Raw genomic sequence first — 19,947 nt, 5'->3', positions numbered from 1 at the left:
AAGGAAGGTGCTGAGCTACCCAGTCTCCATGTAACAAGATTTGTATTCTGATGGACTGGAGGTTGTGGAGAGAGAGCTGGGAAAACCAGAGGCAGCTAGGTGAGGCCAGGAGACTTGGGGGAGCAATGGGGTTCAACAGGTGGTGGTGAGGAAGCCACAGCTAGAGAGCACACTTTAACCCCGCGGCGCGACAGCGGACAGGAAGGGGTCGCCCCTGGTGCATAAGCCCACCCAGTCCTCTTCTTGATTCTGAAGCAGCTCCCTGCGGGCCACAGCCTGGGGCCGTGAGTTTCCTCCGCCCAGGCCTCGAGCCCTGGGCTCGCCGCCTCCTCCCTCCTCGTCACCCGCATCTGGCTGTCTGGCAGCGATTCAGTGGTGGCGGCAGGGGGACTGGGGGCCTAGGCGACAGGGCTCCCGTCTCCTCCCCTCGCCCGCACGACCATCCGCCGCTCCCCACCGCTGCAACAGTCACGTCGTCGGAGATTTCCATCGGGGCTGGGGGCGGGCCTGGGGCGGGGAGAGCGCGGCGGGGAGGGGCGAGTGGGAGGAGTGAAAGTTGGAGTCCAGCAAAACCCTCCACGCCGCGCTCAGAGCGGCCAGACCGTGAGCCGCGACCTCCAGTACAGGTGGTCGCTCCGGTCTCTGCGAAAATGTTGTCCAAAGTTCTTCCAGTCCTCCTCGCCATCTTATTGATCCTCCAGTCGAGGTGAGTCTCCATCCTGATCCCGGGAGCCCTTCGCAAGCAGCTCGTTCTCCCTGGGAGCAGGGACTGCTCCCGGGACCCCTGCCGCCCGCGTTCTTCGAGCCCCGCGCCGGCCTGGCCCCAAGCCGCAGCGCAGGCTGGCCGAGTCCCGCGTCCCCTCGATGGGCGCCAGCCTACGCCCCGCTCCCTCTAGACTGGGCTCCGGGGGTCATTGAAGGGGAGCACCAGAAGGAAGACGGGACTCCAGTTCTCGTACTCCCGCTCATGGAAGCAGTGCGGTGGCTGGGTGACAAGCACTCCTTTTCCGAGTCTTGCGCAGGAAGAGGGGAACGGCCCCCGGGTAACCGGCCAGCGCAGGCTCCAGCTACTGGGGTCCGGGGGTGCATTTTGAGAAGGGGGTGCGCGGCTGAGGGAGCTTAACTGCACCAGAAATGTGTGAATATTGCCTCGTCTGTTCTGTGCTGCTCACATTTTTTTAAGAGTGCCTACTGGGTACCAGACACTTCGCCAGGCAACTCTTACTTTACTTGCTTCCCATACCGCTGCTCCTCTTGGTGCCAGTCCCAGGCAAGACCTTTGGTTTAGTCTTAAGGGTTCCCGCACCAGCTATACCCCTCTCCCCACCGCTGATAGCTCCCCCCTAACTTAATTTATTCCTAGATACACTGCTGGGCCTTGGCCAGACTGGAACCAGAGGCCAGGAATGTTACACTCCTCCGAAGTCTGTGGTTTGGGTCCTAGATTTCAATCCCCTTCTCCATTTTCAGGTTTCCCTTGAGCAACCAGCTTCCCTCACACCTTCCCCTGGCCCTGGGACTTGGCTAGGAAGGTCGTCCCCTGGATCTCTGGCTTTTGGGGGTGGAAGGTGACGGCTTCCTTGTTGTTGTTGTTGTTGTTTTGAGATGGTTCCTTCTGAGTGTGAAGTGTCACAAGTTTGCAAGCTTCCTGATCTGTGGAGCTTTAAGGAAGTTTCCATGGCACTGAGCTTGTGTCTTCTCTATCCGTTGTGGGGAGTGGGGAGTGGCTTCTCTCCGGACCCCAGATTGCATTAGCTCCTCAGGGAAGGGGAGTTGTGGCTCCCTGCTGTCTCACTAGTGTCCTGGAGTGGGGCTAGCCCCTGCAGAGGCTTGGTAAATGTTTTTTTATGCGTTCTAGCAATTTCCAGTCATCCACATCCCTCCAAATGGGATTTGGACTAGTTGAGAAACCTGATACAGTGACTGGTTAGGGCAAAAGATGGCTCTGGGGTGAGGGAAATAAGAAGAGGATGCTGGTCAGAGAGGAAAACAGCAGGAAAAAGGGGCTGGGGAAACAGAAACTACTCTTCAAGCATAGCAACCTGTGGTGTCAGGAAACACCTGAGGAGGTGACAGTGGGGTGTGCTGGGCCACACTGAACCAGGAGATCTCACTGTGGTCCAGGCTTGGCCTCAAATCAGTTGTGTGACTTTGGGCACAGTCCTTCTTCTATCTGGGCTTCAGTTTCTCCATCTGTAGAATGGAAAAGAGATCTGATTTCAGAAATAAATCTAACATCTCTTCTTATGCCCCCCGAACCACCGCCACCAGTCAACTGTTGGGGAGGGGGTAGTGCACAGATTCAACTTCATGATGGACCATTATGTCTGGAGACATGTGAATGCCTGGAAAACTCCCCTGGAAAATCCCACTATTCCAATGTATGAGTGTTTTTCAAGTTTTTATTCTTTCTAGCCCTCATTTGAGATGAAAGCCACCTTATGACCCTCTGATATCATTTTCATTGCAGACCTAGTCTAGAGGCAGGAGGGCTTTGGTGGTCCCAGTGCTTTCGGGTTTATTTGTTTGCCTCTGTGCTTTTAAACCTGGGAGGGGACGGGGGGATCTTGTCCATGGATTTCAGACATCTGGGAGGGACCACTTCAGGCTTTTAGGTGGTCTCAGCTGGCAGTGCTCAGCCTACCAGTGACTGCTGGTTCCGACTGTGCCATGTTACCAGCCACATCACTCATTTTGCAGGGTCTCAGGTCTCCATTTTCCTTCCTCTCTTCACATAGTCTCTGGCTCTTATCCTTTGAGAGGGCTGAGAGTTTGGCCTCCGGGAAAGAGGACATCTAGATACGGCATTTGAAAGTAAAAACTGTATTTTTCAAGCCCAATTCTTCCCTAGCGCACAATGCGAAGTAACCACTTCAGATATGAGAAGTGGTGTGGATTTCGCACATCTGCATGCCACTCGAGCAATTCTAACAGCTTAAAATACTGCAGAAAAATGCATTTTGCTGCCCAAGTTGGCAGTCTCTTGGTCTGCAATACAAGGGTCATGCCAACGTCTCTTGCCCTGTTTACACATTATTTTAGAAAGCGAATTGCCTTATGGCTTAAAAAATCATTTTTGAATTCCGACATGCCAATATAAAAGCATAGACATCATGAGTGAACAGCTCCATGGATTTTCCCAAAGTAAACAGGCCCATGTAACCAACACCTAGATCAGGAAATAGAGCATTGCAACCCTCTCACCACACACATGCACACACACATGCACACGTGTGTGCACATGTGCATGCATGCACACACACACACACACACAGGCATCTCCAAAATGCCTGTCCCCATACACTTTCTTCCCCAATGGAAACCACTCTCCTGCTTTCCAATATCAGATTAATATGGGATGTTGGCTTTTAAAAAGACTTTTAATTATAATTTTTTCAAACATATATATAAAGGTAGAGGGAACAGTACATGGAATCTCCATGTAGCCATCACCGACCCCACTGTTTGTGAACTCACGGCCACTCCTATTTCTTTTACCCTGCAATTCTGACTTAGATTGTCTTGAAGCATATCTCAGACATCATATCACTTTATATGTTATTGTTTTAACATGTATTTGTAGTCATTAATGATTTCACAAACATAAGAAAATATGATAATTATACAGAAAATTTAAGAATAATTTATTCGTGCCTCAACTATCCATTCAGTGTTCAAATCTCTTCTATTGTGTCAAAACTGATTTCTGTTTGTTTTTTAAGAGTTTTTGTTTTAAATAAAACAAGATCCAGATACTAGCAGATGGGGCATTTTGATTTTTTAAACACTTTTTATAGAATTAGAACATGTATACAGAAAAGGGCTCAAATCATAAGCATACAGCTGATGAGTTGTCAGAATATGAACACAGTGGTGTAAAGAAAGCCAAATCAAGGACCTGAACATGAGCAGGACCTCAAGAGCCCCCTTTGTCACTGCCTCCCAGCAAAGGCAGCACTATCCACACTTCTAGCACTATCGGTGAGTTTCATGCCTTGGCAGATGGGCTTTAACATTTTTGTTTAATTCACTTAGTCTTGCTAATCTCCTTCTTTTTCTTGGCTGTGGTGCATGGCTGTGGAACTCAGGGTGGACTTCTGTTGGGCAGCCAGTTCCTGGATGGCTGTCTCTGGGTGGAGGACTCCTGCCTTTCCTGCTTAGATACCCACAAAGGCTGCTCTTTAGCCTCCTTCCCTTCACCCCCTTCCCCTGCCCCCAGTGCAACGAGTATTACACAACCACAAAACTGCAAAATATTCCCACAATTTTCTGGTCCTTTCTGGGAGAGGCTGTTCTGGCTTTTGCAAGCATTCCTCTCAGTCCTGGCCCTCTGCCTGCTCCTCACTCCCAGGTGGTGCTGGTCAGGCTGACTAGAGGCCAAAGCTAGTCACAGTGGGCCGGCGCTCACACACAAATGCCGTCTTCATTTCACGTGGAACATTCTTTTAAAATCTAGGTCTTAGTATTGTTGATTTTTTTTTTAAATAAAAGAGTTATCATAAAAGAGGGACAGCATAGAAAGTCCCCAAAGAGCAGCAAGATTTAAAAGAAATTCACAAGCCTTATCTGTCACTCTCTTATCATTTACTTTTACCAGTCACAATTTAATTAAGCTTTTGTTGAAAACTTATTTTGGTTTGCTTCTGTCCCAAGAGGTACCAGTTGGGGCCCCTACAAAGTGCAGGGCAGAGTTTCATTTTTCATTTGTATGTTCTAGGGTTGAGGGACCTCAGACAGAATCAAATGATAAAGCCTCTGCCCATGATGTCGTCTATGGCCCCCTGCCCCAGCCTCTGGAAAATAAGCTTCTCTCTGAGAAAACACAGTCAACTAAGACTGAGACTAGACGCAGAGTTGGCAAACTGCCACAAGCCTCTCGCATCCTGAACACTATCCTGAATAATTATGAACACAAACTGCGCCCTGGCATTGGAGGTGAGTAACAGAACAAAGTTCTTTCCCTCCCGGAGGGTCCAGGGATTGAGGGTATAGGCAAGGAGAATGGACCTGGACTATAAAAGAGGGTGCCATGCACATGAACAGGATCATCCGATGTTGACCTGTTGGGTAAGAGATATTAACTCTAGTCTCAGCAGTGTCATTGACCTTGATTAAGACTTTTCCCTTCTCTTGCCTTCAGTTTTTCCAACTGTAAAGTGAGAGGACTAAACTAGGTTGTTGATCTTCAAGATGTCTGTAACAACTCCAGTAATTTATTTCTTTCATCCCCTCTAACCAATTTCTCCTCTGTCCCATGACCCTGTTTGACATTTACCCTCTGCTGCTTCTGCTTCCCTTACAGAGAAGGCCACTGTGGTCACTGTTGAGATCTCTGTCAACAGCCTGGGTCCTCTCTCTATCCAGGACATGGTGAGTACTAAGCTTTCCTTACAGTATTTCCTAGCCCAGGGGCTGACCTACAGGGCATTCCACAGACTTTCTGCTTTCTGCTCTGTATGTCTGTAACAACTCCAGTAATTTATTTTCTGGAGGGAGGAAGGGGTTTTTTAACCACTGACTTGAGAATGAGACTGGAAAAGGTAAGTCTCTTGCTACTTGAAGAGGATCTTCAGAATCAAGACCATATCTTCCAGTTTTTTCATTGAAAATAAAAATAATAAAGCAATTTTAAACACCACAATGGAATGCCTCTTTTATTCTGATAATTATTTGTATGGACATAAGTCCAAAGTTACTAGCTCTTGCTCTAAGACTGCTTCTATATTTTTGCTCTACTTTCTTTTTTCCTTTCCACTAATATCATCATAGTGTCAGCACTGCCCGCATTTAGCTTTCATCATCTCCCACCTAGAATACACCTACTCAAATCCACCTACTAAGTTGGCCTCCCAAGTGATGCGCCTCCTACAGTCCCGGCTCTATTTACTACATGAAGTTCAAGGCCTTCCGTGGTTGTATTCCCCTTCACTCCTTTAGAGACCACATGCTCTGGTCACACTGGAGTACGGGTGTCCACAGATCACCTTGTGCCATTGTTCTACCTTCTTACTTGTCAGCTGCCTTCTTTTTCAGTATCTAGCTCAGACGACATCTCATTCATGGCATCTCCCCAGACCTCCACACCTGTTAATTGCTTCTTTCTTTTTCACACCACATTTCTCTCCTTGACAGTTACATCTTTAGAGCTTATATCACAGTTGTTTACCTGATTCCCTATGTCATTTATTGTAATTATCTGTGGTATGTCTGCCTTCCGTCTCCACCATGGGCTCCTTGATGCCAAGAACTCAGTATATGTTAGCTAAGCAAATGAGTGATGAAAGATGTTCTGCAGGAATCACTAGCATCCTCAGAGCCTGACACTCCATCACAGCCACAGACTTGGCTTGGCCCAGGGCAAACAAAATTTTAGCATATTCACTGCTACCCAAAAAGTGCCATGTGACTGGGTGAGTTTAGAGACTTGGCTCTGAGGTGGGCCTTGCAAATAGACCCTCAAAGGTAAGTTAACCTTCTTGGAAAATCAAGATGATGTTTACATAGGCTAAAGTGGAAGAGCAAGGTCCCCCATCGCCGCCACCATGAGGCTTTGACTGCCTGATTCTTCAGGCACACTATTTATGCAATACTATGTAACAAATTACCCCCAAAACATAGTGTCTTAAAGCAACAAATAATCATTATCTCACAGTTTGTGTGGGTCAGGAATCCAGGGATTGCTTAACTGGGTTCTTTGTTTCAGAATCTTTCACAAACCTGTAATCAAGGTGTCAGCTGGGGCTGGGGTCAACTGAGAGAGGATCCATTTCCAAGACCACTCACAGGACTGGCAGGATTCATTTCCTCTCTGGCTGGGGTCTGGAGATCTCCCTCCATCCTTGCCATGTGCACCGATCCACAGGGTAGCTCACAGTATGGTAGCTAGCTTCCTTCTGAGTGAGGAATTGTAGAGAAGGTACTGAAGATGAAAATCACAGGCTTTTTATAATCTAATTTTAGGAGTGACATCCCATTGCTTCTTTGGTACTCTCCTCATCAGATGCAAATCATGAGGTCCATCCCACAGTAAAGTGGAGGGGATTACAGAAGGGCACAAATACCAGGAAGTGAAGAACATTGGTGGACACCTCAGAGTCTGCCCGCTACACATGATTATTATGTTCTTCTGTTAGAGCAAGTCCTAGAATGGAGTTGCTGAGAACTAACAAGAAAGAACAGACACATGAGAGCAGATAGATGCTTTTGAGTTTCTGTCTACACTTTAAAATTGTTGGGGTTTTTTTGTCTCTTCCCTTGATGTCAGGTTTACTTTTTCACTGCTAACAGTGTGTTTACCACTATGAGAATTGCAGTCTCCTTTTTGTCTTGCAATTTACCTTTTTAAAATGAGTATGAATTTAGCAATTAGTTTTGCTAGCATTGTTTATAAACTAAGAAACACTAAGTTTTGTGCAAAAACCAGAGGTTGAGGGCTTGTGGTCCCACCATTGTGGACACTGCTGACCATTTCAGGTCATTGGTGTAGGAGTGGGGAAGTGGCTCAGGATGTATTCTAGCTAGCTCCTAGAAATTTGCATTTGCATATCTATTTCTCTGTTCCTTTGTTCTATTTCTGTGCTCCTTTGGTTTGACTTTAAGGCATTGCCAACCTGATTTGTAAGTAACCAGTCCAATTTCCAGCAAGCTGGTTTGTTCATTCTTTTCTAACATATCACTCTCCACCCAATTGGTGGCAGCTAAATTTCCTTAGGTGGAGTGAAGAGAACATACAAATGGAGCAGGGGGCACTAAGTTGCTTTGGTTTGCTTTCTGAAATTGAAGAGTAGTGGAGAATTTGTGATTACAGTTTCCTTGCTGTTTAGGAAGCCAATTTCTGTCCATAAGAGCCCATGTAGCAGAGCAGTAGCCCCACTCACAGTAGCTCTGCTCCATGGCTATTCATTCTGCCAGCAGTGACCTCACATGACAATGCTCTAATAACCCAGCAGTCACCAAACCTAGCATGGAACATAGGGCAGTCGCCATAGAGCCAAAAACTTTATGTTCTTTGGCCAGTAAGGGGGTGCTTTATCCTGAGCCAAGAGTCTTTTATAAATTCCAAACTCTCACATGTAGTTTTAAATTATCCTGAGATGTCTTGCTTTCTACATGGTTCCAAACAGTTTTTTAAAGCTGTGGGAGGTCCCTGTTCTGTGGTGTACTTGGTAAGGAGGGGATGCATGCCTCTGCCACACAGTCACAGAATATGCCAGTACCCAGCACATTCTCGTCTCTTTGGATCCTCATGACAGCCTGCATGGAAGCCAAAGCTGCCATTAGGATATAGATCCCTGTTTTACATTTGAGGAAGCTGAGCCTTCTCAGAAATGTGAGTCCTGGCATTGGGTAGCTACTTGGTGTAGCTGCTTGAGGGGAGTTTCAACGCCTTTCAGTCAAATATTGTATAGAAAGCAGGCCTTGTCCTCAAGGAGGAAAACCTGAGTGCACGGTTTTGGAACACCCAGTCTGGCATTAAAAGGCAATAAGTAATCTGGGAATGACTGCCCATTGTAGCATCAATGGTTGCTAACTCTCTTCTTTTTTTTTTTTTTCTGCTGTGGTAATTATCGCAGTTGATTCTAGTTCCAAAACTCTGAATTTCTAGACTTTTGGCTGAGCTAAAAGAGATGTACATCACAAGCTCCTTTGTCAAACTGGGGAAAAACTGAACTGTTAGCTATAAGTTGATATGCAATGAACTTAAAATTGTCAAATAGAAATTAAATGCTCATTTGAAACACTTTATAACATAAAGCATAAGCACAGTGTGAGTGCAGACGGGAAGGCTTCCCACAGGCTACCAAGCAGTTCGTGAAGCCTGGAAATGAGGAGGCTCTGCTAGCCAAGTTGGAACTGCCAGCCACTTGGGACAGGAGAAATACTTGGAAGGCTATTTGTGGAGGCAGGTGGGGCAGGGTGGACTCAGAGACTCTCATCAAATGGGCCTACTCCAGGGAACATTCTCAGTCTTTCCTTCCATGGCTGGCTCCCAGCAGTTTGGTAGTATGGACTTTCTTTATTTCTTCCCTAAGGGCCCTACTTGCCTCCATAGTTGTGGGTATTCATTGTTGGATGCAGAACTCAGGGGAAACACCTAGGGATTCTGCAGAGAAAACTGGACCTTGGTACCTAAAAGGATTGTTGGTGCAAGTGAAAGCCATCCCAGGGCAAGGCTGCCATTGACTATTTGTGTGACTTTGGATTGACCCCTTTCTCATGGAGCCTCAGTTTCCTTATCTCTAAAATACAGGATGTTGGGCAGTTCTATTGCTGTCGGGTTTTTTCTCCCTTCAATACCAGTGGTGCACATTTCTAGCTTCTTCCTATTAAATATAATTGTTTATGTTTAACAGACATTTTATGGGACAGAGAATATCTGGAGACCAAATAATCATGGATGTATCTATGCACATGCACACACACAGAGGTCACAGGCACCTATTTGAAAGGAAAAACAAAACAAGGGGGAAAAAAGGTTCTTCTCGTTAAAAAAAAAACAAAAAAAAAAACCATGAGACTAAATAGGCATTTCTCTTCTGACTCAAAACACTTTTTTTGTTTTTTGAGATGGAGTTTTGCTCTGTCGCCCAGACTGTAGTGCAGTGGCACAGTCTTGGCTCACTGTAACCCCCTTTGCCAAGGTTCAAGGGATACTGCTGCCTCAGCCTCCTGAATAGCTGGAATTACAGAATCCGCCACCATGCCCGGCTAATTTTTGTATTTTTAGTAGAGATGGGGTTTCATCATGTTGGAAAGGCTGGTCTCGAACTCCTCACCTCGTGATTCTCCTGCCTTGGCCTCCCAAAGTGCTGGGAGTACAGGCATGAGCCACAGCACCAGACATCCAAAACACTTTATTTTTATTTTAATTCTGGAGAATGAAGGATTGGGGTTAACTAATAATTGTGCTCCCCAAATAAAAATTGAAAAGGGAAACTTCACTGTAAGCAATCAATGGTGTGTGCGCTTGTAAATTTTTAAAACAATTTTGAGCTGGGATCTTCTTTGATTTACTGTGGAAATGTGGGGACTGAGAGAGTGTCCTTTTTCTGCTCATCCCCAAGTGTCTGCTTTTCTGTCCTTCCCACCAGGAATACACCATTGACATCATGTTCTCCCAGACCTGGTATGATGAACGCCTCTGTTATAATGACACCTTTGAGTCTCTTGTTCTGAGTGGCAACGTGGTGAGCCAGCTGTGGATTCCAGACACCTTTTTTAGAAATTCTAAGAGAACCCAAGAGCATGAGATCACCATGCCCAACCAGATGGTCCGCATCTACAAGAATGGCAAGGTGTTGTACACAATTAGGTATGTCAAGCCTCTGGAGTCTCACCTCCTGGGATTCTCTCTCCCCTTCTGATAATTTTAGCTAAAGATCCATGGGCAGAGATCTCATTCTGAATGATACCTCTAAGGGCCTGTCCAGCTTTCCTAGACCATGAGCTCTGCTCCCTCATGTAACAGATACAGAAGCCTCAAAATAGGAAGATCCTGCTTCAAGCCACACACCAAGTTTGTGATAGAGGTGGAACTGGTACCCAGTTACTTGGCTCCAAGTCCAGATCTCCCCCAACTAGGATGTGTCAGTATGACTGCATTACCTAGACAATTCCATCCCAAGTGGGCACTGGATATAAAGATACGTCCACAGTGGTGGAGTTGTTCAGGTGGTGCAGCAGCACAGCAGTTGCAAAGGTACCTAAGATCAGGTTGGATACTTGAATTCCCAACAGGGGAAGATTACGTGTCAGGGGCAGGAAGGTGGGGAAGAGTGGAAGGATGTTGGCAGGTCCTGGAAACTGGGCTGTGTGAGGAAAAAAAAAAGCTTATCAAAGTTGGTCCATATGTTTCTCTAATGATGGAGCCCAGAGTAGCCAGATACTTCTAAGCTGTTTGCCTATTTGTTTTGTTTTGTTTTTTCTCTTTTGTTATCTCTCCTTTGAGCTTTTTGTCTTAAATTCTACTGAGGGCTGGGTGCGGTGGCTCATGCATGTGATCCCAACCCCTTTGGAGGCTGCAGCAGGTAGATCACTTGAGGTCAGCAGTTCTAGACAAGCCTGGCCATCATGGAAAACCCCTGTCTGTATTAAAAATGCAAAAATTAGCGGGTCGTGATGGCGCTAATTCCAGCTACTTGGGAGGCTGAGGCACGAGAACTGTTTGAGCCTGGGAGGCAACAGACTGCAGTGAGCTGAGATCATGCCACTGAACTCTAGCCTGGGTGACACAGTGAAACTCTGTCTCAAATAAACAAACAAACAAAATTGACTCTGGCTATTCATTGGTGTTGGTCCCTAGACCAAAGTTGGGTGGATATGAAAGTGCCTAGGATCAGCCTAATGAGGCTCCTTTCTCCGTTCCAGGATGACCATTGATGCTGGATGCTCACTCCACATGCTCAGATTTCCAATGGATTCTCACTCTTGCCCTCTGTCTTTCTCTAGCTGTGAGTACCTTCTTAGGTTTCTGGGGCCCCAGAGACATGCTGGGCTCCTTCTTTTTCTCATCCTTGCCATTTACATTTTTCTGCCTCTGCTTTTCTCCTAAAACGGTGCCAAGGTTGTGCAGGGCTTCCATCCTTCACCCTCATTTCCCGTCCACGTGCCTCTGAAATGTTCCTCAAGTATGTCTTCTCCTTTCCATCTGGCGCTATCTTGGTTTAGGCCTTTGTCATCTTTCACCTGGACTTTTGCCACATCTTCACTTTGAAACTGCACATGTCTGAAACAAAATTTATTGCCTCCTCCAAACCTCTACCACCAAAACAAGAGTGGTGCTTCTGTGTTCCCATTTGTCTCATTGAAGAGCACCATCACCCACCAGTTGCCCAAATCAAGAACTTTGGTGTTCCCTCTACCTCACTTCCTATAGCTAATCAATCTGCACATCTTATCGGTGTTTCCTCCCAGTCTCTATCAATGCTGTCTATTTGTCTGCACTCTGTCACAGCTTTGACTTCCACCTGCATCAATTTAATTGTGACTGGATTACTACACTGGCCTGTTTCGCCAACATGCTATCCTCACGGAAGGACCAAAGCGACCTAGCTGAAAGGTCACCTAGACCAGATCACTTCTCACTTTCAAATCTGCTCTTAACTATCATGAATCGATTCAAAATTCCTTAGAATGATCCTCAAAACCATTCATGAACTGTACTCTGCCACCCACTCCTGTGCTCCTCATCCTCTGTGAGCTAGCCGTCCTGAACTTTCGGCTTTTCCACAATACACAAGGTGTTTCACCTTTCTATGCTGCCCCTTAATCCCTTCAATCTCATTCTTATTGAGAATATTTACTTGAGTTTCAAGATTAATGGGGCTATCACCTGTTTTATGAAGTCTTTTCTGAGTATGTCTGCAAGTGATCTTTATCTGCTTTGTTTCCCCACTGTTCCACTGGCGTAGGTTTTTCAGAGCACCTCCAAAAATCACAGTAGTATACTCACTGTCTTATAAAATTAAATGTAAATTTTTGAGGATAGGTTCATGCCTTGCTGATCTCTGTATTTCCAGCCCAGGGCCTGATACTGAGGAATGCTCAGTAATGCACTTATTGAATGGACTTCAACAATGAGGTAAGAAAGGCAAGGTCCCACAGCTAGTGAGACCACAGACAGGACTCCAAGGCATTGTGCAGGCTGACTCCATGCTATTGGAGACGCAGATGGGCTTCCAAGTCTCATATGACCCTCTTTCTCACATTGTTTTCCAGTTTCATATCCTGAGAATGAGATGACCTACAAGTGGGAAAATTTTAAGCTTGAAATCAATGAGAAGAACTCCTGGAAGCTCTTCCAGTTTGATTTTACAGGACTGAGCAACAAAACTGAAATAATCTCAACCCCAGCTGGTAAGTGTGCCATGGAAACCAGGGCTTGGCAGAAGTCCAGGAAGGTGGTAGGGGTGATTGGAGATGGCCATCCATACAAATGCTTTGCAGGAATCCCATGGAAATATTGTAAGACATGGCTCCTGACTTATAATTGCTAAGCACTTACAACTGTTTGCAGAGGAAACTGAGACTTTGTAACTATGTCTCAGTCTTATCTGCAAAGAAGTAAGTGCTTTGCCAAGCCCCTTGAGAGATTAGGTAAGTAAATAAAGTTCTATTGCTGTCAGAATGTGCAGGACTCTTCAGTTTCAAGGTTACAACACTGACCTACTTGGATGACTTTGGGGAAAGGAGCTCATAAGAGTTCTCCATACCCAGAACCAATCCAAGCTGGCTGAATGGGAAGCAAAGTCCATTATAGTGGGAGGTGGGGGCTAGAGCTCTAATGTGAGCTAGTTTAAGGCTGGGATAGTTTGGAGGAAGTTATAGCAGCTACAGTGGCTGCTGCATTGGCATTTATCTTAAAGGAACAGGTCTAAAAAGCACAAATTCTTGTCAGAGTTCATGGTGGATTCAACATAAGCATAGTGACCACTGGTTTTCTGACCTTTTCTCTAACGAAGACTAAAAGGGAAGGCCCTGGGCCTCTTACACTTCACCTTGCAATTAGATGTGAGCATCTTCACTTATGTTCCTAGGTGATCTGAATGAGGAGCCAAAGGACCTCCCCAGGGTAGCTCCCAGAGCAGCCCTGGAAACACTCTTCACACGTCCTAACCAAGTTCAGGGCAATGAAGGCACTGCCCTCATCGTTTCCAGAGTGTGGATGGAGCCAGTCACCCAACCAGCCATTTGTCGTGAGAGGCATCTTGTTCTGCTACCATATGACTTGGCAGAAAAATCTGCTTTTGTTTCATTTGTTGAGTCATTGTTGAGTCATTCTCTGGGTGAGGGAAAGCTCATGCTCATGTGGCCAGAGCTTTGCTTGCACTGTACTAGGAAGGGGAAGAGGGCTGGAATATCTTACCAATACTTGTCTTTTTTCTTGGGAACTCTGAGGAAGCTGTTTTACTACCTTTGACTTGGGAGCCTTGCTCTTCTGCCAGCTAACCATAGGCTTGCCTCTTGGCTTTCCACACCTCAGTTTTTCCCAGATAGGTGGAGACCCATCGTCAAAAGTGACAGAGGAGATAAGGCCCAGGGGCTTTCAAGTCACTAGTGGTTCCATTTAGTAGATGGTTGTGCATTGTTTCAAAATGGTGCCCTAGTGACTACAAAGCCCCAGAGCCAGTATCATCACCAAAGCAGTGACAGTAGGTAAGCACCAGACCTCCTTGGGAGTGAGGAGGATTGTTGAGGAGAAAAGAGGTCTTCTTTCTCCTCTGCTAGAGACTAGTTGATCTTGAGACATGGTTCCTTCAATGTCGGAGTTATTTTTGGACTTCAGAGTTCAAACTCTTCCAGCTGGACCCTAGGACAGGTCTCTCCATCTGGAGCAAACTTATGTGGTCATCTCCTAAGGGTTCAGAATTCAGTGGTAGCCTGCTACTCTGGCCATCTTGGACTTTGAGCCAGAGAATCTCTGCTTCAGGAGGTTCAAAGAGAGTCCAGCCCTACCCTAGGGAGTGGCTTGTCCTTCACTGATGACTGTGGACCCTCCAATGGAATATTATTGCTGATCAGGAATTCACTGTCTTACAAGGAGGTTGCTTTCTTCTCTAGACAGTTCTGTCCATCAGAAAACTCTCCCTGTTCATCTGAAATTGGTGTCTCCGGAAGTTCCACACATTGGGTCTAATTATTTTTCCTTGGAACTATCCAGCTTACGTTAGTCCAGCCACTGTTTCACAGGCCTGAGATGAAAGGATCAGCATTATCATTCCTGGCATGGATCATAGTCTCTTGCAGTCTACATAGTCCTAGTTTATTTTTCTTCCCTTATTCTTCAAAGCTTCTAGTCCATTCATCCTTCTAGTCCCAGTCCTCTGGACATGATCTTTTAATTGTGTCCCTCTGACACTGCAGTGACCAATGATGGTCTGGTCAAAGAGGATAAGAGTTTGAGCATAGAACTGTCTTTAGCATATATTTTTTGCTTTGGTTCCTAAGCCCCAGATATATATGTTTTTCTTACCTGTGCTTCTCTAACTCCTTAAGAAGAAAAAAGTATGTGTTAGCATCTTTCTCTTGTCCTTCAAGACAAATTGCCACCTCTTGACGAATGGAGAAGCTTCTTTTTTTTTGGCCATATATTAAATAAACCCAGCAATTGGAAGTGCCTTTGATTGCAATCAAGATCCCAGGGCGAGAGGACTTTTGATAAATCCATTCTGGCCAGTGTCAAGTGTGAGGGTGGTCTGTGCATCAGCTCTGGAGGAATTCTGTCCCAAAGCTATACTCAACACACAGATTTCCCACTGAAAACAGGTCACTCCCTTGCCTTTTTCCAGAAGAACCTCAGAAGCCTTGCTCCTTGAGTTTCAGAGCTGCCAAGCAAGGTAAGGAGTAATTCAGCTCTTCTCATTCAGCTCCAGCCCACCCTGACCTGCTGGGCAGGTGATCTACTTTCCAAAATAAGACACATGGACAGGTTAGTGTTCTGGTCTGGTTTACAAACATGTTGCCTGGCAGGAGCAAGAGTTGCTGAGTGTCTGCTGGGTTCCAGGCTGTTCTGAGCTTGGATGGGCAGGGGCTAAGCCACAGGGCCCACATGAGCCCTGCCTTGAAGGGACTTAAAAGTCCACCTAATTATAGGCCTAGGAATTCTATAGTATTATAACTCCAATGTGATGCTGAGAGTGGAAAATTATGTCCTGAGCTCAAAGAAAAGCCCACACAAGCCCAGGAGTCATGATAACGTGCCTCCTGCTATCATGGAGAAGGTTCATTAGAGCATAAAGCAGCAAGAATGGTATAAAAGAAGATGCCAACTGGAGATATACTTTGTCATCAGGTCCTGGAGGAGCCATGACTGTCTAGCCGAAAGCCATGACCAGGGACACAATGTCCAAGTGACTATGAGGACCTCATTCTGCCCTGTGGATATGTACTCCACAAACCTGTCATCTGGAGGGCTGACTGAAATGTTCATTTTAAGCTCATTTTTCTCTTTTCCTGAAACATTCAATTTGGGTTAGAGGTCCTAGACTAAGACCAGAGAGTCCAGGGTTAGATTATTGGTGTAAATTTACAGGCTATCTCAGGAAATCTGTGAGCAGATGGGATTGGCTTTGGATAAGATGTGTGAGAGTGTGAGTGTAAAATGTCAGTTGGAGATGGGTCATGGTGGACTTTTAGCATCAGATTCCAGAGTGCAGATTGAGTCTATAGCTCATGTGGAATAGGGAGCCACCAAAAGTTTGGGGAGCACGCTAGTCCCGGTTTTAACCATCAGTGGAGCAGTCCTCCCTCACTAAGTCATTTTGCCATCATACAAATGTGTAGAAAGGAGGCTGAAAGCATTCTGTGCTTCCCCACCACAGTACAGACATCTCTGGTCTCATTTGCTGAGAGTAGATATTCTGAGGGCCAGCAGTCGAGGTATGACATGTGTCAGTGGGCTCAGTGGGTGTGAAGCCCTCAGTCAGTCATCTGGATATCAGCTGCATGGGCATGATATCCAAAAGGCTGTTTTTTTCACTTTCACCGGGCTCTCTTGCCACCCTGCAGAGACAGACATTGAGTGTGGGAGAGTGAACCAAGAAAGAAGCTATTAAGATTTTGGCCTTGACTTAGCTGTTAACTGGCCATGGGTCTTGCAGTGAGTCTTTTTTCTGGGCTTCTTCTGATCCTATTTGTATATATTGCATTGTAACATCATGCCTCTATCCTACGGAATACTGTGAGCTGAATGGTGAAACCCTTACTGTGCATATCCTGCTTAAGGGAGACCCTCATGCAATGCAGTGGCGTTTTTTCTGTCTTTCAGGTGACTTTATGGTCATGACAATTTTCTTCAATGTGAGCAGGCAGTTTGGCTATGTTGCCTTTCAAAACTATGTCCCTTCTTCCATGACCACGATGCTCTCCTGGGTTTCCTTTTGGATCAAGACAGAGTCTGCTCCTGCCCGGACCTCTGTAGGTAAGAGGGGAAAGAGGCATACATGTAGGCACATGGCTGGGAGTTGGCTGGGCCCCAGCAAAGTTGCCTTGTCATGGAGTCCTTCAACCAATGTAGCATGTAGGCAAGAAGCTGAGCCCACTCCTGTGCTCTTGCAGGGGTCACCTCTGTTGTCACCATGACCACGTTGGGCACCTTTTCTCGTAAGAATTTCCCGCGTGTCTCCTATATCACAGCCTTGGATTTCTATATCGCCATCTGCTTCGTCTTCTGTTTTTGCGCTCTGTTGGAGTTTGCTGTGCTCAACTTCCTGATCTACAACCAGACCAAAGCCCATGCTTCTCCAAAACTCCGCCATGTATGAACTGGGTATGGGAGTGGTGGCAAGGCTTTGGAGTGTGAAGACATTCTAGCAAGGGCATTAGGGTTATGGCACATGGGGGGTATTAACCAGGGTTGTGGGGGGAGTTGAATCAACTTCCCAATGTAATGATGAGAAGTTGGAAGTGACAAGCCAAGATATGGTGTGCCAAAGACAGTTTCCAGAAAATCTGGAGGCAGCACATAGATGTGGCTTATCTTCCCTTGACTTTTCCCCACTTCTTTCCTTGTCCATTTTAGCCTTGTATCGATAGCCGTGCCCATGCCCGTGCCCATGCACGTGCCCGAGCCTGTGCCCGCCAACATCATGAAGCTTTTGTGTGCCAGATTGTCACCACTGAGGGAAGTGATGGAGAGGACCACCCGTCTTGCTCAGCCCAGCAGTTCCCTAGCCCAGGTAGCCCTGAGGGTCCCCGCAGCCTCTACTCCAAGCTGACCAGCTGTGAGTGGCGCAAGCATTTTAAGAAGTACTTCTGCATGGTCCCTGATTGTGAGGGCAGTACCTGGCAGCAGGGCCGCCTCTGCATCCACGTCTACCGCCTGGATAACTACTCGCGAGTTGTTTTCCCAGTGACCTTCTTCATCTTCAATGTGCTCTATTGGCTTGTTTGCCTTAACTTGTAGGTGCCAGCTGGTACCCTGTGAGGCAACCTCCCCAGTTCCCCAGGAGGTCCAATCCCCTTGCCAAGGGAGTTGGGTGAAAGCAGCAGCAGGAGCAACTAGAGATTTTCCTGCCCTGTTCCCCAAATGGAAGCCTATAGAGGGTTTGTCCTTGCTGCGACTCTCCCTGAACTGGCCCATTCACTGAGTCTCCTTGGTAGCCCATTTCAAATTATTAATAAATGGGCCACCTTCCTCTTCTTTAAGGGGCATCTGTGATGCTCAGTCTTAAAAATCATAGGCATCTAGTGATCAGCTCCCTAAAACCATGCCTATGTACAGGTGGATTAGCTATCTTTCAACAGTGCTGACAACCAGACAACCACTGCATTTTTCCGGAAGCCCACTATTGCCTTACTAGTGCTTTGGGCCTGGTAAGTGCACCAACTAGTTGCTTCTCTATACCTGACTCCTTATTAAGATGCTGGGCAGCAGTGCAGCAGGAGGAAGGGATCCCTACCCTTTGGTCACATTATTATTTTATTGGTTCTCTCTCGCTGCTACCCCTTTCTCTACAGATAGATAGACACTGGCATTATCCCTTTAGAATGAGGGTGACAGCAAGAGAGCCTATTTGGGACAGCATTCCTCTCTCTGCTGCTGTGACATCTGCCTCTTTCATCCGCACTACTAGTTCAATGCCCTTCATCCAATGGGTATCTATTTTTTTGTGTGTGATGATAGGAACTACTCTCTGCTTTATATGCCACCTTCTTCCTTCTCTCTGACCCCTGTGACTTTTCTGTAACTTCCCCTGTGACTTTTCTGTATCTTCCCCAGTGACTTTCCCTAGTCCTGACCCAGGTACTAGGCCTTGGTGACTTCCTGGGGCCAAGAAACTAAGGAAACTTGCCTTTGCAGCAGGCATTACTCACCATTGATTGGTGCCCACCGGCACACCATAGGAGTTCCATCACTTGCTTGGCCCCTGGACCTATGAGCCAGTCCACTGTTATACCTGGGGTACTCTAACAATCACAATCAATCAATTGAATTCCCTTAAATTTGTATGGCACTGGAACTTTGGCAAAGCATTTTTGACAAATTGTGTCTATTTGGAGCTTCATGATATCCCTGTGACATCTTTAGGACAGGACTAGTATCCCCATTGTGCAGATGGAAACCCTGAGGCACAGATTTCTATAGGACTGTGGATCTCACTGGAAGCTACCCAAGAGCCTAGTGTCACCTTCTAGACCACATGACAGGGGTAGGCAGCTCAGTTCACCATGATTCTACTCTGTCACCTCTGCTGGTACTGCAGTGGCAGGGCCCAGAATGGCAACGTCTCTTTAGCTCAATTTCTGAGCCTTGGGTGCTCAGACTGCCCCCAAGATCAGATCTCTCCTGGCTCTAGTAACCCAGTAGAATGAATTTGATGCCTCAATGCTTGTATATGCTAAGTAAATCTGTGTTTATAATTCTGTAATTTATTGGAGGGTGGATAGGGTGGGGTCTCCATCTACTTTTTGTCACCATTATCTGAAATGGGAAATATGTGAATAAATATATCAGTGAAGTGTTCAAGGTGTGGCTGGTTTCTTTGGAGTTCAAGTTTATTCTCAGCCCAGGTTTTAATCTGAAATCCATGACCCAAATCTTTTTTTTTTTTAATTTTTTATTTGATTATAGGTTTTGGGGTACATGAGCAGAGCATGCGAGACAGTTGCGTAGGTACACACATGGCAGTGTGCTTTGCTTTTCTTCTCCCCTTCACCCACATTTGGTATTTCTCCCCAGGCTATCCCTCCCCACCTCCCCCTCCCACTGGCCCTCCCCTTTTTCCCCCAATTGACCCCAGTGTTTGGTACTCCCCTCTCTGTGTCCATGTGTTCTCATTTTTCATCACCCACCTATGAGTGAGAATATGCGGTGTTTCATTTTCTGTTCTTGTGTCAGTTTGCTGAGGATGATGTTCTCCAGATTCATCCATGTCCCTACAAACGACAGGAACTCATCATTTCTGATTGCTGCATAATATTCCATGGTGTATATGTGCCACATTTTTC

General features: G+C 46.3%; 1 protein-coding gene across 1 annotated transcript; it reads left to right on the top strand.

Moving 5' to 3' along the window:
• Positions 1-594: 594 nt before the first annotated feature.
• Positions 595-19,465, top strand: GABRE (gamma-aminobutyric acid type A receptor subunit epsilon). The gene is made up of 9 exons (XM_035288651.3): positions 595-706; positions 4,718-4,935; positions 5,303-5,370; positions 10,092-10,312; positions 11,368-11,450; positions 12,718-12,855; positions 16,766-16,918; positions 17,056-17,255; positions 17,519-19,465. Exons 1-9 carry the CDS (start codon positions 651-653, stop codon positions 17,900-17,902), a joined length of 1,521 nt encoding a protein of 506 aa, XP_035144542.2. The 5' UTR covers positions 595-650; the 3' UTR covers positions 17,903-19,465.
• The last annotated feature ends 482 nt before the right edge of the window (positions 19,466-19,947 follow it).

Source organism: Callithrix jacchus, chromosome X (assembly GCF_049354715.1).
Source record: "Callithrix jacchus isolate 240 chromosome X, calJac240_pri, whole genome shotgun sequence".
Classification (NCBI taxonomy): Eukaryota; Metazoa; Chordata; class Mammalia; order Primates; family Cebidae; genus Callithrix; species Callithrix jacchus.
This window is presented reverse-complemented; position numbering and strand designations above follow the sequence as displayed.

Excerpts from the sequence above, each read along its gene's own strand:
- GABRE (XM_035288651.3), top strand. The coding sequence starts at position 651 with ATGTTGTCCAAAGTTCTTCCAGTCCTCCTCGCCATCTTATTGATCCTC. Across the intron at positions 12,856-16,765 it reads AATAATCTCAACCCCAGCTG|GTGACTTTATGGTCATGACA; the intron begins GTAAGTGTGCCA and ends TCTGTCTTTCAG. Across the intron at positions 17,256-17,518 it reads CTTCTCCAAAACTCCGCCAT|CCTTGTATCGATAGCCGTGC; the intron begins GTATGAACTGGG and ends TGTCCATTTTAG.